This window comes from Mangifera indica, chromosome 1, assembly GCF_011075055.1.
Source record: "Mangifera indica cultivar Alphonso chromosome 1, CATAS_Mindica_2.1, whole genome shotgun sequence".
Lineage (NCBI taxonomy): Eukaryota > Viridiplantae > Streptophyta > Magnoliopsida > Sapindales > Anacardiaceae > Mangifera > Mangifera indica.
The window spans coordinates 4,122,653-4,140,331 of record NC_058137.1 but is presented as its reverse complement, the minus strand read 5'-3'; the positions used below and the strand labels follow the sequence as shown (position 1 = coordinate 4,140,331).

At 32.9% G+C, this 17,679-nt stretch overlaps 4 protein-coding genes across 4 annotated transcripts; 1 reads left to right on the top strand and 3 right to left on the bottom strand.

Moving 5' to 3' along the window:
* Positions 1-63: 63 nt before the first annotated feature.
* Positions 64-3,195, top strand: LOC123194851 (protein PSK SIMULATOR 1-like). Its single transcript, XM_044608313.1, has 2 exons — positions 64-305; positions 1,053-3,195. The coding sequence occupies exon 2, from the start codon at positions 1,110-1,112 to the stop codon at positions 2,805-2,807; it is 1,698 nt and encodes a 565-aa protein (XP_044464248.1). The 5' UTR covers positions 64-305; positions 1,053-1,109; the 3' UTR covers positions 2,808-3,195.
* Positions 3,196-3,956: 761 nt separating this feature from the next.
* Positions 3,957-5,621, bottom strand: LOC123207599 (cytochrome P450 76A1-like). The gene is made up of 2 exons (XM_044625385.1): positions 4,719-5,621; positions 3,957-4,623 (listed from the first exon to the last, which is right to left on the bottom strand). Exons 1-2 carry the CDS (start codon positions 5,619-5,621, stop codon positions 4,015-4,017), a joined length of 1,512 nt encoding a protein of 503 aa, XP_044481320.1. The 3' UTR covers positions 3,957-4,014.
* A 2,340-nt stretch (positions 5,622-7,961) lies between these two features.
* Positions 7,962-9,124, bottom strand: LOC123226330 (cytochrome P450 76A1-like; the record flags this gene model as incomplete). Its single annotated transcript, XM_044650839.1, has 2 exons — positions 7,962-7,972; positions 8,551-9,124. Coding segments are annotated over 2 exons (585 nt in total), but the record flags the coding sequence as incomplete, so codon positions are not given.
* A 1,823-nt stretch (positions 9,125-10,947) lies between these two features.
* LOC123194858 (iridoid oxidase) lies at positions 10,948-13,035 on the bottom strand. The gene is made up of 2 exons (XM_044608326.1): positions 12,051-13,035; positions 10,948-11,886 (listed from the first exon to the last, which is right to left on the bottom strand). Exons 1-2 carry the CDS (start codon positions 12,948-12,950, stop codon positions 11,269-11,271), a joined length of 1,518 nt encoding a protein of 505 aa, XP_044464261.1. The 5' UTR covers positions 12,951-13,035; the 3' UTR covers positions 10,948-11,268.
* Between the last annotated feature and the right edge of the window lie 4,644 nt (positions 13,036-17,679).

Genomic DNA, 17,679 nt, shown 5'->3' with positions numbered 1-17,679 from the left:
ACTAATTTCAATAAATACGTCGCCGTATACGTCTTATTCGCTTTGTTATCCACAGGCATAAACCCACTAATCGCCACCACTTTTTCCAATATTTAATTTAAAATCCTCGGTTTGACCGATTTTAAGCGCTCTTAATTCTGTCTCGTTTTGTCCACTTGTTTTGTAATTTTTCTGTGTCTCTTTCGTTCTCGTTTATATGAGGCTGTTGGTGCGTACACTCTTAACCTTCACTCTCCTCTCTTGTTGCTGGGTTTCAGCTCAATGTAGCTTCACGTAGTACAGTTGTCGTCTTCGCTACAGTAACGGTAAGCTCTTGTAATTTTACTTTTGAAAGTTTTAATTGGCTTCAATTTTTCTGCGGTCGTTTTGGATCTGTGCTTTTCCTGTTGGAAGATCTGAGTAATCAATTCACGAACTTTGAACTGTGTTTTGAGTTTAATTTTTATAGGTTTTTTAATTAATTTTTAAGTGTCTGTGTTGACCTCAGAAACACTCTTCTTGTTGCTAAGAAATTTTTGAGAAATTGTGTTGAATTTCTATTTCTTGCTAATTTATGAGGAAGTATGATTGTTAAGAGGGAATTGTAGAGTTCTAGTTTACTCGTACTGATTGAAGTGTAGGTTATGACTGTAAGTGTAATTGTTATGGGTTTCAGCTAGTGTTGACCTTCAAGTAGAATTTCTGATCGTTTCAATGAAAGGGTAATTTGTAGAAAAATAAACAATTGCTTCTTGTGGTTTATGAGAAAACAGATACATACAACAAGTCTTAGTTTTACTGGGAAATATTTCCTTTGTTTATGTTTATGGTGAAAGGTACTGGTCGACTAGTTTAATAAATCTTGATCGGGTAAACACTAAAAGTTATGTCACATGTTACCTGTCCTTATAATTCATAATTCGTCACATTTTATCTGATACCTTGAGCTCTCATACATCTTTGTAAAATTGTGTTTTCTTCAATATGATGTATTTTTTATATCATATTTGATAAGAAGTGTTTTCGGTTTAGATAACTTATGCATTTGTTTTTTATGTCATATTTTGATGCAGGGATTGTGTGATCTGTTGATATTTTTGGTTGGATATTATTGACTGTTTACATAGTTGATGGGAGGAGAGATGGTTGCAGAATCTTGGTTTGGTAATTTGCGGTGGATTTCTTGGAAGAGTGGTTCGCAGACTGACAGGGCTGTGATTGGAATTTTGGCATATGAAGTGTCAAACTTGATGTCAAAGGTGGTTTGTATGTGGCATTTCTTAAGTGAAAAGGAGGTTTTCAGGTTAAGGGAAGAGATTGTGTACTCAGTTGGAGTACAAAAGCTTGTTTCTGATGATGATGATTATCTTATGGATCTTGTATTTGATGAGATCATTGTGAATTTTGGAAACGTGGCAAGGTCCGTAGCTCGGTTTGGCAAGAGGTGCACAGACCCTGTATATCACCGATTTGAGAATTTCCTTAATGATCCCATTCTAAATAATTTTGAATGGTTTGGGTGGGAATATAAATTAAAGAAGATGGAGAGGAAAGTGAAGAAAATGGAGAGATTTGTTGCAGTTTTAATGCAGTTATCTCAAGAGTTGGAAGTGCTGGCAGAGCTTGAGCAAACTCTTAAGAGAATGCAGGCCAACCATGACTTAGATCAGGTGAAATTGCTTGAGTTCCAACAGAAGGTAATGTGGCAGCGCCAGGAAGTGAAAAGTCTGCGTGAGATGTCTCCGTGGGTTCGAACTTATGATTACACTGTCAGACTCTTGGTAAGATCACTTTTTACATTACTGGAAAGGATAAAACAAGTTTTTGGGGTTAACCAAATGGCCTCCATGGAAGGAAGTAATGATTGTGAACAAAGGAATGCTGAATTTCTTTCTCGCAGCCAATCCTTTTCTGCTCCTTTGCAATCTTTGGTATATCCTTCTGAGAATAATCTTTGTGGATTCTCTTCAGCACCTCCTGGAAAGTTGGTTTCAAAATCAATTCTGATCACTCACAAGAATAAACCAAATATGAAGCTAGGACAGTTCATTCAAGAGTCTGATACTGTACTTGAAAGGCTTCCCCATTCTAAATCAAAACGATTGGCTCATGTTGCACCTTTCAAAGGATGTATGATGGGTGGGGCCGATTCTCCGATAGTAGAGAGTTGCAAGCCAAAGGGTGGTTCTATGAGGTTCACTAATGTATCTATGAAAACCAGTGAGAAAATGAGAATTATGAATAAGGGATCACTTTCTAGCAACAACAGAATATATTACAAGCTCTCTCGCATGAATTCCAAACATGGGTTGTTGAAAGCCCCTCCATCAACTCTTGGTGATGCTGCATTAGCCCTCCACTATGCAAATGTTGTTATATTGATTGAGAAATTAGCTTCATCTCCTCACATGATTGGCCTTGACACAAGAGATGATCTGTACAATATGTTACCCACAACCATAAAAGGTGCTCTGAGGGCTAGGCTTAAGGCATATTCAAAATCTTCACGTTCATCTGCTTATGATGCTTCCCTTGCAGCTCAATGGACTTCGGCATTGGATCAGATATTGGACTGGCTGTCACCATTGGCTCATAACACGACGAGGTGGCAGTTAGAGCGTAGTTTTGAGAAGGAAAATGTGGTTTCCAGGTCAAATGTGCTTTTGGTGCAGACACTCTACTTTGCAAATCAAGCAAAAACTGAAGCTGCAATTACAGAGCTCCTTGTGGGGCTGAACTATGTCTGTAGGGTTGGTAGAGAATCTAAAGGAAAGGCTTTGCCAGAGTTTGCTGGAAACAGGGTTTATGATGATTGTCTACCCAAGTGAAAAGACATTACTTACAGTAGGAAGAAGGTAAGTAGTTTCATAAATCAATCTACCCTGTTTAAATTGGTTTGGTTGGTTAGTGCCATAGGCAAAAATTCTATGACTGCTTGTCGAAGTGTTGGAACTTGGAACAGAGAAGGCTTTTTAACCAAATCTTTGTATCTCATTTAGATCAAGGCTTTGTGAGTTATTTTGTGGTGATGCACATATTCTTTTATTTGTTTGAGTAGTGTACAAGTTTGGTTCCCTCTTGCCGCTACATTGTAAATCATTTGTATCTTAACATGCAGTTCACTTCAGTTCCCAGATGACATATCTATGTGAAACTTTTTTGCATGTTTGTAACTTTTGAATCCAAGCTGGATCTCACCCAGCAATTATTCCTATATGATTATCATGTAGTCATGGTGTGCAAAGCTTAGAGCATGGTAATTCAATAATTCTGAATAATCTCTGTATATTATTCTTAAGTCTTTTATAGAAAAATGTTGCTTTGCATTGTGAATTTGGGCTCTTTTCTTTAATTGCTTCTCTGTTTATGAATAATTGCGGCAATTTCTCAATTTGATTTAGCATTGTATCATCCAGCAATAAGGAAAATGACGATGGCGCATAAGTACGACTGTACCATGTTGGAAAATGCAAAAATCTAAACCTGCCACCTTCAAATTGAATTAAATTTAAAATAATTAAATTTAAAATAAGACAAATTTGAGTTTGGCTCGTTTTACAAGAATTAGGGCTCGTTAAGCCTTGATAAGAGATGTTTGAACCTGAGCTGAAGTTGGACAGAAAGTTTAAACTCGGCTTGTCTTAACTTTATATTGTACAGTCAGATTTGAGCTAATCCTAATTTTACAAGGTATAGTATATCTTGAGGTTTTCACTTAGAGAGAAGGAAACGACCTGTTTGTCTTTTAGCCCTAAATGGTCGAAGAATCTATTTTCGGTGATACCCCTGCCTGCAACATTAGACCTCTCAAACTATAATCATACAATGCAATATTGCTATTCTAAGCTAAACTGTCTCACCAGAGGAACTTTTGCTTCAAAACAAGGACAAAAGCCACATCTCATCTCAAAACCCACTTCTCTAATTCAATATATTAATGAAAATCTCAACAATTTTTCTGACACGCTGATATTTTCCTTTTCTGAACAATGATAATGAACTTATTTCTGCTACATTTTATTTTGTATTTTCTGTTCATATACATCTTTTACTTTTAGGCAAGGCATATAATGGTTCACTCTTTCGCATAGTTATGCCCAACCTATCCGTCATATCCATAGTCTCTTTACAACAATCAAGTTCCCAGTCAAATTCATGAAGCAACGAGCCTAATAACAGGTTAAGCATTCGGTGAGCTAAGGGCACACCTGCACACATTCTTCTCCCAGCTCCAAATGGAATCAGTTCATAGTTTTGCCCCTTGTAATCAACTTTAGACCCCAAAAATCTCTCAGGTTTAAATGACAATGGCTCACTCCACACATCTGGGTCTCTGCCGATCGCCCAGGCATTTATCAAAACTTGTGTGTTCTTGGGTATGTGATACCCATTGAAATTGGTGTCTTCCATTGCTCTTCGAGGAATTAGGAACGGAATTGGAGGATGTAAGCGGAGATTTTCTTTGATCACAGCCTGCAAGTATGGAAGATTTTCAATGTCACTTTCTTCAAGCTTTCGATTTGGTCCAACGACCTCTGCAAGTTCAGCCTTGACCCTGTTCAACGACTCAGGTTTGCATAGGAGCTCCGTCAATGCCCATTCAATGGAGCTGCTTGTTGTTTCTGATCCAGCCAAAAATATTTCCTGCAGGATATGATATTAATGCATTCAATCATACAGTAACTATAAGTTAAATTGACAATGGAAGATTAATTGCAGTGGTTGATGCGTAAAATTACCAGTATAAAAATGTTAAGCTGCTCGTCAGAAAGTTTTGCTGGCTCATCCTTTCCATTGCCTTCAAACTCAAGCAAAACATCCAAGAAATCTTTCCTCACCCTATCACCTTCTTTCATCTCTTCAACTCTTTCCTTAACAAACTTAGAAGCGATCTTCATGGCCTTACCGAGATCCCTTTTCATCTTTCTCTTCAATCCTTGGGGATCTAGCCACCGCAAAAAGGGAAAAAAATCTGAGATATTTGGATGCCCACCCCATTCCATTAGCCCTATCATTGAGGCAAAAAACTCCGCAGCATCCTTTGAATTCGGGTCCAACAAATCACGCGACAGCATGAGGTTTCCTAGCAGGTTAAAGCTCGAGAGGAAGACGAAGCGTGCCACATGAATGCTTCTTCGCCCCTCTCCATTTCCCTGAGACGCCTCCTTTTCGATCCATATTAACATGTCGTTAACACATTTTCTCCGTATAGAGACTGTTTCATTGATGCGTTTGTTGACTAACATATCAATTGTAACGAGGCGTCTTAGTAGCCGCCAAAACGAACCATATGGTGCCAAGGCTAATGAGCTCCTGTAATAGTCGTGAGCTCGCATTATTTCAATAATGTTGCGATCCGCAAAGGAAAGATCATGATTCTTGAAGAAATCGGTGGCTGCTTTGGCTGAGAGAAGTACCATGGTGTCTTTGGCACCAAAATTTAGCCAAATAACTTCACCATACTTGTCTCTTAAGTCATTAAGGGTGCGATGAGGCATCGAACCAAGCTGGAACATGTTTCCAACTATCGGCCATCCTGGAGGTCCAGGGGGAAGCTGCCCACGTCTGGATTTCCTCCTGCGGAGGAGGAGGGTTGACGACAAGATGATGATAACAAAGACAATGAAAGAAACAGGCGACATTGAAAAATTTTTGCTGGAAGATTGTGAAACTTGATAGCATAAATAAGCACAGCTAGCTTTAATTAAATTAGTTTGACCTAGCATGCAATAACTATGGCAGGCCGCTTACAAAACGACTATCACTACTAAGGAAATTTGACAAAGTCTATAAATTGACCACCATTGCTGTTTGTATTGAGACAAAGTTGTTTGCTTGCGAAAGAGAACAAATGGCTGAGATACTCTTTGGTTTGGATCTTGTTCAAGAAAGAAATAACTTTTGATTCTTTCAAATCAAGAGAAAACTTGACTCATACACTCTAACAAATCTGCTCTTGACACCAACCAATTCTATATTAATACACATAGTTTAATATACGTTTTTGAATCTGTATCTTCAACTCCTAAATTCTAATAAATGATTTGGTTAACTTTGCCAGGTAATCTGAAAATAATAAGAGAAAATTAATGATTTTTTATTGGGGTTTGCTCTTTTACAAAGTTAACTTTTTAAATCAGAAACAAATCCAATGCCTTAAAAATATCAAGACTAATGAATTGAAGAGAATTTAATTTGATTAAACTAATGAGTCGGAGCAATGGTGGGTGAGTGATATTAGGTTGAGTATTAAAATGTTTATGACAACCGAATCATATAATATAGGGTTAAAGATATTAGATTCCGCCTCCAACTCTGTCCTTTCTATGAAAAATAATATAAATTTAAAAGATCAATATAGTAAACATTCTTATTATTATTATTATACATACATACATACATACATACATATATAAGACTCAATTTTATTAAGGCCGGTTCTAGTATATCAACTCATTAAGTTGACTTTAAGTATTATTTTAATTGGTTTTTAATATAAGAAATATGTGACACGACTATATGTAGAACCATTTATTAAATAATTAACATAGAGGGAGCGTGGCATCTTTGCTTGGACTAGGCACAACGGGAAACATTTATGCTGCCACAATATGGACAAATTAGTTGGACCAGTGAATTATATATTTCCATTTCTACGTGTATTTACAATTTTGTCTTGAGTTTTAACATTTTCAAACACTATAGCTCCCATTTATTTGTATTGTTGAGATAAAATAAAGAAAATCACTTTCTTTTTTGCATAGTCTCTTCTCGAGGTTTAATTTAAATGAGGATATTGGATGAGACGAAGAAAAACATCTTCTTTTGTAATGTCTTCTCGCATGCTCTCATTTCTAATGCATTGTGTTTTTCTGTTCATGGTTTTTATTATCATTAGTAAAAAATGTTAAGTCTCTCTACTATATATTGAGACTCAGTAGAAGCCAATTTTTAACTAATTATAAACTTTTGAAATATGATTATTAAAATAGTTTCATACAGAAACATATAATTTATCCATATTTTTAATGGTAGAGATCATGAAGATAGAGTGATTTAAAGTCATTCATAAAAATATGTTTTTCTCACTATGTTTTTATATGTGTTTTTTAGTAGATTATTATAAATGGGTAGTTATGATGGAGGCTATATACCCATAGAAAGGTGTCATACTCATAGAAAAGATGTGTTATTTTGTGTTATTCACCATATACATCCACAAAGATATGTGCACTTATAGAGAAGTGTTATGAGAGAATCTGTAAATTGGCTATCTCATTTCATAGCATGAAATATGATACCTTGAGAGATTAAGTCATATGGCTAAGGTATTGAATCTTTACTTTAACCTAGTTTGATCAACATGAATATTTTAATGATTTAATGATACTGATTTTGAAAAATGCTTTCATCAATGATTTTGAAAAAAGATGTTCTTTTACATGCATTTGTATTCTATGTCATCAAAGTTTGGGTCAAAGTAGTACCCTAAATAACAAGAGAGAAAATGATTATGAATGTTAGACTAATTAGATGTGTGGAAAAGAACAAGAGAATGGAATGTAGGACTATAGATGCCTATTTACTAGGTGATTTTCACTCCTTCTTATCCATTTATGTTTTACAAGTGATAGTTGATTTAGCAACTGTTTAATGGTGTATTAGGTAACATCGAGACGTGAGAGGGATTAATCATAAGTGATAATGTATTTTTTTTAGTTTTATGTATTTGAGATACCTTAATTGATGTTTGTGTTATATATGAGATGTTTACTAGACACACTTGAATTGTGGATTCTTTATGACACCTTTGAATGTTTTCACCCATTTGGATTTGTATGAAAGATATTTTTGGTATTTTTCTTATTTTGATAAGTTTGAACTTTATAAGTTTTTATATAATTCAAAAGTAGTCAAGTAAAAGGAGTATTTCTCTTATAAGGGTAAAACTTTTTTAGAATCACATTACAACATGAGGTTTCTCATTCCAATACTACAAACATCAATTATAACAATTGAAGTATCATTTAAATTGTTCGCAATTATTTTGTATGAGTGCATTTAACACATAGAGATTATTTATCATTTTGTTTGTCATCATCTTGTTAGTGACATATTTCATCTCACTCTTATACCTTCTATTGATTAGATAACAAACGTTTTTTTCCAAAACCTATCATCTCGATGATTTCATGACTTGCATTACAAACTCAATTTAACAAAATTTTTTGCTTACTTTGTTTGAGGGGGAAGTTTTGATATATTTCAAACATATAATTTCCTAAATTAGAATATATTTTTAGCTATGTGACTTCTTATGTTAGAATATACTCTAAATATATCATTTCCTGTCATATATAATTGTATATTTGATTATATTGATTTTTGTTTTTTTAATGTAAAATATATAACATGTATAAATTCATATATGATTTGGATAGTTTTACTTGTCATAAATACAATTTATTTATATTTTTTAGGAATAATATTTTATATTTAATAATAAAAGATTACCTGAATGATATAACATTACGTATAAACTATTTTTTAACCATTCATAGTCATGATTACATCTTTTAGGCAGAGCAAATAGTGGCTCAACCTTTCGAATGGTTACGCCTAATCTATCATTCATGTTTATGCTCTCCTTAGAGACATTACCACAAAGTTCCCAGTCAAATTCATTAAGCAATGACCCCAACGTTAGGTGAAGTATTCGGTGACCTAAAGGCAGACCTACACACATTCTTCTTCCAGCTCCAAATGGAATAGATTCATGATGTTGGCCCTTGTAATCAACTGTAGAGTCTAAGAATCTTTCAGGCTTAAATGGCAAAGGGTCATTCCATACGTCTGGGTCTCTTCCAATTGCCCAAGCATTTACCAGAAGTTGAGTATCTTTGGGTATGTGATAACCACGAAATTTCGTGTCTTCGATAGCACTTCGGGGAAGAAGCAAGGGAACCGGAGGATGTAATCTTAGAGTTTCTTTAATCACGGCCTGCAAGTATGGAAGATTTGCAATGTCACTTTCTTCAACCATTCCTTTTGGTCCAACCACTTGCGCAAGTTTAGCTTTGGCTTTGTTTAATGTCTCCGGGCTTCGAAGGAGCTCAGACAACGCCCATTCAGTGCTGCTACTTGTTGTTTTTTATCGGAAATATGTATTGGGCTTACAACTGTGAAAATTAAAATCTATATTAAACAAAACTAATTGACTTGTGTTAAGATTCAATCTGCACACTTATATATCACTCACTTTAACATGAGACTCTTTTTTCTTCTTTTTATTTGAGTCTCAAATGCCAGTGTTTAAATGCAACCACTATAGACTATTAAAGTCGTCATTTGGTTTAGTCAATTTTTTAGTTAGGTGTGTTGTCCCTTATATCTAGGAATATTTAGTATATTAAACCCGTCGTTTGGTTTGTGCTCTAACATCATAGCAGAAATATATATTGAACTTACAAATATAAAGATTGAAACCAGTAAATTCAATATATATTTTCGACTGCCTTTATGCTACCCAATTTAAGCCAAATAACATCACCATACTTCTTTCTTAAGTTGGTCATGCTGCAATGTGGCATCGAACCAAGCTGGAACATGTTGCCAAATATTCGCCATGCTGGTGGCCCTCGGGGGAGCTGGTTACGGCTGGCCGTTCTCCGAATGAAGAAAAGGGTTGACGCCGACATGATGCTAAGTCAGAACAGAAAAGTAAGAGGCCACATTGTATCTCTTTTGCTCTCAAATATTGAACCTTGATAGATATAATATATATATAAATATATATATATATATATATATATATAATTATAATATATATATATATATATATTTGATATATATATATATATATATATATAATATATTTATATAGGAGGGCATTTTTGCAATTAAATAATTAAAATAGAGGGAGGGCATCTTTGCTTTGACTAGGCACAACGGGAACCAGTGAAATATAATTTTCCATTCTATTTATATTTGAAAGCTTCAAACTATACACCAAACAACAAGAGCTGCACAAGACTATCAAGGTCCACCAAAAAATCAATCATTAAGCAAAAACAAAATGAATAATACCTCAAGAGCTTCAAGTTTTTGTGCTTTCTTTGGCTGGTTTTCTTGTAGTCACTGCCTAAAGGGTATTTAATAAATCCGAGTTTCAGTTGTATATATCTAATAACTATATTAATATGCTTAATTTGGAAGTAACAGGTTTTCATCAAAATATGCTGCTAAGCAAGTTGTCGCATCTCCGAAGACGATCGTCTAGGCAATAAAAGTCAAAATTGAAAAATTAGAAGTTTGACCAATCAAAACTCTCCTGACTATTCATACAATTCAACAATTGTATTACAGAAGTCTTTTATGCAGTGACAAACTGAACAATTTGCAGAATGAATTAATTTTCTTGAAATGAATTTGATTTGAATTTGTTGATTGAAGATTGAATATCTTACCGATAACTCACTGACGGTGAGTGAAAGAAGGAGAAGAATAAATTCGAACCTAGTCGGCGACAGTGATGGTTCTTGCTTTGCCTTGGAAGAATGCTTTACAGAGAATGAGAGTAACCTGTGTGATGTGAATCTTCAAGATTGAATAGAATTCCTTGAATCGAAAAATGAGAATGCATCAGTCAAAGAAAATTGTAGTTTTGCTTCTACATTATGCAAAAAAGTGAGTCCTTTTGCCTTAAATTAAGACAATGTTATTTTATCTGTATTACCAAACCTTTTGAAAAACATAGCATGATTAGAGCTCGAAACAATTATCCATCTTTGGCCTAAGTTCAGGTTCAAGTTTGGGTCATGATAACTCGTTTCGAACTCAATTAAATTAAATTAACAATCAAATTTGAGTTAATTTAGATTTTAGATTGATTAATAGTATATTTATGGATGATGGTGTGATTTGTATGATTTTAAAAAAATAATAAAATATTATTCTATTATATAATAATACATAACTAAACATATATTATTGCTGTATAATTCAATAGACAACGATCTAGGATTTACAATTCAGTACATACCAGCTATTGGAGTATAAGTTCACATTTACGTGGGTTTTTCCAGGAAAATAAAATTTCATCCCTAACGTTTGGTCTAAATAAACTTTCGTCTGGTAGAACTTTTTAGTAACTTTTTGGTCCATGTCCCCAAAATTAACCTAAGGTACTAAAATGTTTCTGACATGGACCAAAATGTTATCAAACAATTCTACTGAACTACAGGTATTTAAATCAAATCACAGGAGTGAAATTACGATTATCCCAACTGTCTAATAGCCCTTGTAAGGCAGTGGTATGGCCTTCAATGGAACAGCCTTCCTAAGAGTAATACCCATTCTTTCACTCATATCCATGGTCTCAGGCTTAACTCCATCTCCCAACTTCCAATCAAATGAGTACAAAAGGGACCCCAGCGCCAGCGGCAGCACACGAGAAGCAAGAGGCATGGCTGGACACATTCTGCGGCCGGACCCAAATGGTATAAACTCAAAATGATGCCCCTTGTAATCGGCCTTATCCTTTTCCAAAAACCTTTCTGGCTTGAACACCTGCGGGTCTTTCCAAGTTCTTGGGTCCTGTCCAATCGCCCAAACGTTCACCAGAATTTGTGTCTCTTTCGGAATATAGTAGCCCAACATGTTGCACGAATCCATGGCCATGTGGGGAACTAAGAACGGCAACGGTGGGTGAAGTCTCAATGTTTCCTTTATGACTGCTTGAAGATATGGAAGTTTCTCAATGTCCTTCTCTTCAAGCTTTTTGTTTCTACTTATGGTGCTCCTCAGCTCATCCTGGACTTTCTTTAGTTTCTCAGGGTTTTGAAGCAGCTCAACCATTGCCCACTCCAATGTGCTCGTCGTTGTGTCAGTTCCTGCCGTGAACATCTCCTGATAAAAACATAACAATATATTAATATTAGGGTTTTGTGTATAATTTATTACTTTAATCTTATGAGTGATTAATCTAACAGCAGAATTATTATCAGAATGCCCAATTGACAAGAAATTTTTTTATTATAAGATTGAGATAACTTTAATATGAAATAACTTACAAACACGATAACATTGATTGTTCTTGAAGAAAATTTCGAGGGCTCCTCCAGTCCATCACCACGGAATTCCAAAAGCACATCCAAGAAATCTTTTTTGTTTGTCTCTATGTTACTTTTGGCCCTTTCTTGAATGAACTCTCCTGCGATTTCAAAGGCTCGATCAACATGAAATTGGGTTTTTCTCCTAATACCTTGAGGATCAAGGCATCTTAAAATTGGCAAGAAATCTGCCACGTTTGGTTTGCCAGCAAACTCCATAACTTTACCTGCGTGGTAAAAAAATTTGGCCCCTGTTTCTGATTTGGGGTCTAATAAATCCTTAGAAAAAATAAGATTTCCAATCAAATTAAAAGCCATCAAGAACAAGAATCTCCCAACATCAATGGCATTGGTGCCACATGAACTAGCGTCTTCTACATATTTAACCATGCGATCGATGCACCTACTCCTCACTTCTCGCATAGCATCGAGACGGCTAGTCACAAAGAATTCAGTAGTACACAAACGCCGTAGCATACGCCAATGGGGGCCATATTGAGATGTTATAATAGAGCCCTCAGTTCCATACTCACCCTTCATGGCCTCGTAGATTTTTCTTCCGGCAAGAACGACGTCATGGTTCTTGAACATGTCTCGAGCCACTTCATTAGAAGAGACCACCACGGTACACATTGAACCGAGCCATAGAGTCATGATGGGGCCATGTTTATTAGCCAATTTGGCAAACGAAACATGCGGAATCAAACCCAGCTGAAAGATGTTCCCAACAACTGGCCAACATTTTGGCCCTGGTGGCAGTTGCCGTAGCTCCTCCACACGACGGTAGCGACGCACAGTTACCATTGCCCATATAACCCATAGCAAAAGGGCTATAACTATTCCCACAATCTCGCTATCCATTTATGATAAATTATACTATGTTTTGTACATGCTCAAGGCATAGGAAAACCAGGCTGCTTTTATAGAGCTTCTGTCTAATTAACAGACAAATACCTCTGAACATTATTCGAAGAGAAACTGGTCAATTTTTGCTAGGGAATCTTGAGATTTTGTTTAACGGAAATTTGAGTTTTGGTGTTTAGTTTGTATGATATATAAACAATCAAAATCTCTCTGATATATGTGCTATACAGGTTTTATTTTTTTTAATTTTTTCCCTCTTATTAGTATATTAATTCGTAGATTTGTTTCTTTATACCTCTACCAAATTAATTTCTTGATTAAATTATTAAGGAGTGACGATCAAATTTGATATATACAAATGCAATCATGATACTCTTCATTGATTTTAATAGTATTTTATACTAAAAAAGGAAAATGTATTTTATTGAAATATAGTATAAATAATTTTTAAATCTATCCTAATTCTTGATTTAAAAACAAAAAAGAAATAAATTTGTCTTTTGCCAAATTTTTATTCTGATAAAATTAATGGGTAATCACAATTATTTATGAGCTAGGTCAAAATTTTAACAATAAGCCAATATAATAGGCATGCCGTGTTGGCTTCTCAAATCATGCCTTGCGATGGACCAAATTCACGGGTGACTTGTGGAAATTTAATATATATTAAAGATTGATAAAAGAATAATTAGTTAAAATGTCAATACAACATGGATATGTTGAGATATTTAAATAACTTAAAAGTTTTATCAGAGTTTTTTTCATAAGGCTTAATAAGATAAAATGTGGGGTAATAATAATGTCACTTCATTAAATATGTAATAACCAGTAATTTTGGATTTATCTAATTAATTAAATATAAGAAATTTATAGATATGTAATAATTTAAAATTATATTAAGAAAATATTTAATAATTAATATAAATAAAAGAGTAATGCTATCTACCCATTTTTCTTTTTGGCATGAATCATGTGTCGGGCTTGGTTTCTTAAATGAGCAAGCTTGAGTTGAGACTAGCTCGGTTGAATTCAAATTGCAATGATCGTAAGGTGAAAGGGAAAATAACGTCATTTAAGGTGCAAGTCAAACAATGTCATTGAGTATTGAACCAATCAATTTTAGGGTTTCTTACTTTTCTTTATCGTTCAAACAAATATTGTGGTGGTGTCAAGATTTGCAATTCTCTGTCTTTCCAGTCAGGATGTCTTACTTTCATAGTCCATACCCACATAACATCTTTGGTTTTTTTGTTTGTTTTGAGTGGTTTTCATCTCTATGTTCTCTTGGACCAAGGCCACTCAAATCTCTTCTAAATTTATACTTATATTGTTTCTATTTACTTGCGTTTGAAAACTAATTTGTGGAATTTTCAATAATATTAATATACATATATATGGAATACTTGATTGTATTTTTAGTGTTTTGGGGTTAATTTGACTTGACATATATAATACTTGATTGTATTTTAGGGTTTATGTTTAACACCATGTATGGTTGGGTAAATTAATTAGATGGTTTGCAAATCAATTTATAAAAGATTGGAGGCCATAGTCATGGTTAAACTAACCATAGTTGTTCTAATATTTTAAGTCAATTTTGATCTGAGCCAACTAGAATATTCAAGTTGGCTTTAGGTTGAATAAGTTGTCGAGTGGAATTTAAGTTAAACTTGAGCTTTGATTTTTCATATTGAACTGAATTCAAGCTATCTCAAATTGAGCTCAAGTTACCCTTTCTTTTGAGCCGAACTCAAATAGGCACATATTTGAGTTCACCTCATATCAAATCTAATCATAATTTCATGATAAATATGAATTTGGATAATAAAGATTATATTATAAGTATCATTGTGATATGTAAACTTTTAATGTACAAAATATTTGGATCATTTATAAACTTATAGTATTCCAAGAATCTATATTGTGTTGTGTTATAGAATATTTGGTCAAATGCAAAACCAATAAAAAGAAATATTAACAAAATTGATAAAGTATTAAAATTTTCAGAAAGAATTCATAAGTTTGAATAAGACTTTGAGAATACAAAGTACTCAAAGAATTGAAATTCTAAATAAATATGTATTCATTATAAAAATAAATAAATCTAATATAAATAGGATAATAATTTATATTAATCCTAAATGAAAGAGAATCTTATGAAATATTTTTTCACCCATCTTCCATCAATTCACATAAAAATGATATACTGACTCAATGTTCTTTGTCCTTAAATGAAATATATTATTCTAAGCAAGACATAGTACACTTTAAATATCATATTGAATCATAATCGCTTCTTGTCATACTTGAAAATCTTTAAGCAATCTCTTAAGCCAACTAACTTCTTTAAAATACTTTAATAGTTGTCATATATTCTTCTCTCATAGTAAACAATGCAACCTTAAACTATAACTTGGGTACTCAGTTATGCTATAAAGAATACAAAACCAGTGGTAGAGTCATTATCCTTTGGCAACGAGACTTTTATAATGATTTGATATGTCGTTCTACTAAATTTTTTTAAATGAATTTCACTTTCTTGTAAGAAAATTTTTGTCATCTTTTAGGTTTTCACAAACTTATGCACAAGAAAGATTTGATTCGATTAGAATTACATTGGGATTGTGGAATTCCAACTTAATCACACCATTTTGGTGTGATTCAAACTTAATCATACTATCTTGATATGATTTTAATTGAATTACATTAAGATGTTGTGATTACAGTTAAAATTAAATTATTCTAACTGTCGTTAATGATATTCACTATTGATAAGTGTTTTAATTATGTAAATTTATTATTATAATTATCAATCCTATAATTAATATAAACTATAGTTAAACTTTTGGGGATTAAGATTATTTAGTTTTGTAAACATTGAAAAGAATAATATATATATTTTGTCTTTTTAATAATTCTATCATAAAAATTAATAAATTTCACAAACAGAACAATATAAAATGAGAAATTAACATTTTTAAAATTTAAAATTGAAAAAATGTCATTGGGACCAAAAAGGGATGGGAAATAGTCATTCTCTCATGCTAAAATAACTCATATATAATGACAAAATTTTGTAAAACTGATAAAATGTTAAAACTTTCAAGAAAAATATTTAGGTTTGATTTTTTGTCATACTTGTGAAACTTTGAATTATCGAGTATAATAATTGTGAGTTCGATTACTATATCTCAGATTTATATGCTTAATCAATTCAAACGGATCCAGTTATCTTAAAAAAAAAACTCGTAGTTATTTTGAAACGAAATAAAGAGATTGGAACTAACAATAAATGATGTATTATATAAATATTTACCGGTTCAATAAATTAGATGTGAATATATTGGTTCAATCATTCTCTTATATGTGGAAATAAAATAATTTTGCCATTTTGTCACACTTGCTACAGAAGCCGACGACATTGAATCCAAATCTTTGAAGTTTGATCTTATCATTATAGTAATACCTATAAATGCCTTTTAAGCTTATATGTCAATACTAAGCTATAGTCTTTTAGAGGCCATAAAATTTGTCCTAGCTTAATTTCTTTCTTAGTTACTTAAATATAACACATTTCAGATTGTCGAATCTTTTGATAAAATTGGAAATATGTTTACTTTGAGGGTTATTCATTGATACTTAAAAGTTTAAAGATAATAATCAAATTGATTTTGACATGGAATCATAATAAGGACATGAATTATTACAGTTGTACATTTGGTCCCCCCGGTACAACACAAATAAACATATCAATTTATTTTCTTAAATGATTTTCCACACTAAAAAAAAAATTGAACCTGGTCCCTGCTCGGCGTGAACTCAAGAAATAAACATGATGTATTAGCTTTTATTTGAATATGAAATTGAATTTTTGGGGAAATTGCATCAGCCTATACGTCTGGTCGGTACAATTGGTACCTGATTAGAGGTTTGATTGAGATTAAAGTAAGCTAATTAGCAATTTACATGGACCTGGTTAAACAAGGCCAAAGGACTATTTCCCACACAAGTTTAAGTGCATTTTTTAAATTATATCCATAGGGATTAAAAAATCTAAAGTCACGTCTATGATGTAACTATCATTAAATTTTCAGTTAAAAATAAAGATAAAATCATTATTTTATTAATAATATTAAAAAATATAAAGTTTATTATATTTTCTCTCATAAGTTTAAAAAATTAATAATTTCATCCTTACTTAAAATTTTCTAATTTTAAAAAGTCATATTTTTCTCGAAATTTTTTCTTTATCTCTCTGGCCACCATCTCTGACGTCGACGACTTCTACTCTCCAACCTAAACCTTTGGCCGATGCACATAGATAAATTTAGAACGGATCTCTTCGTTAAAGATGAAAGATCCAACGAGATCTGAATTTCATCTACGATTTGGAATCTTTTCGTTGATGAAGAGATTTGAAATCTCTTTGTCAATGAAGAGGTTTTGTTGATGAAAAGAAAGTGGTTGGAGGGAAAGAAAAAAATTCTAAAATTTTGAAGGAGAAAATATTATTTTTTAAAGTAAAAAAGCTTTAGAATAAGTGAAACGTTAGTTTTTAAAACTTAAAAGAGAAAATATAATAAATTCTATATTTTTTATCTTATTATTAAAATAATGATTTTATTTTTATATCTAATGAAAAATGTTAATCTCAATTATTCAATAAATAAAATTTTAAATTTTTTAAATTTTATGAATATAATTTTGAAATCATACCAAAATTTGA

Bases quoted from the DNA above. Each gene is read 5' to 3' on its own strand.
- LOC123207599 (XM_044625385.1), bottom strand. From the start codon at position 5,621: ATGTCGCCTGTTTCTTTCATTGTCTTTGTTATCATCATCTTGTCGTCA. The intron at 4,624-4,718 runs GTAATTTTACGC...CATATCCTGCAG, and splicing joins AGCTTAACATTTTTATACTG to GAAATATTTTTGGCTGGATC.
- LOC123194851 (XM_044608313.1), top strand. From the start codon at position 1,110: ATGGGAGGAGAGATGGTTGCAGAATCTTGGTTTGGTAATTTGCGGTGG.
- LOC123194858 (XM_044608326.1), bottom strand. From the start codon at position 12,950: ATGGATAGCGAGATTGTGGGAATAGTTATAGCCCTTTTGCTATGGGTT. The intron at 11,887-12,050 runs GTAAGTTATTTC...TGTTTTTATCAG, and splicing joins CAATCAATGTTATCGTGTTT to GAGATGTTCACGGCAGGAAC.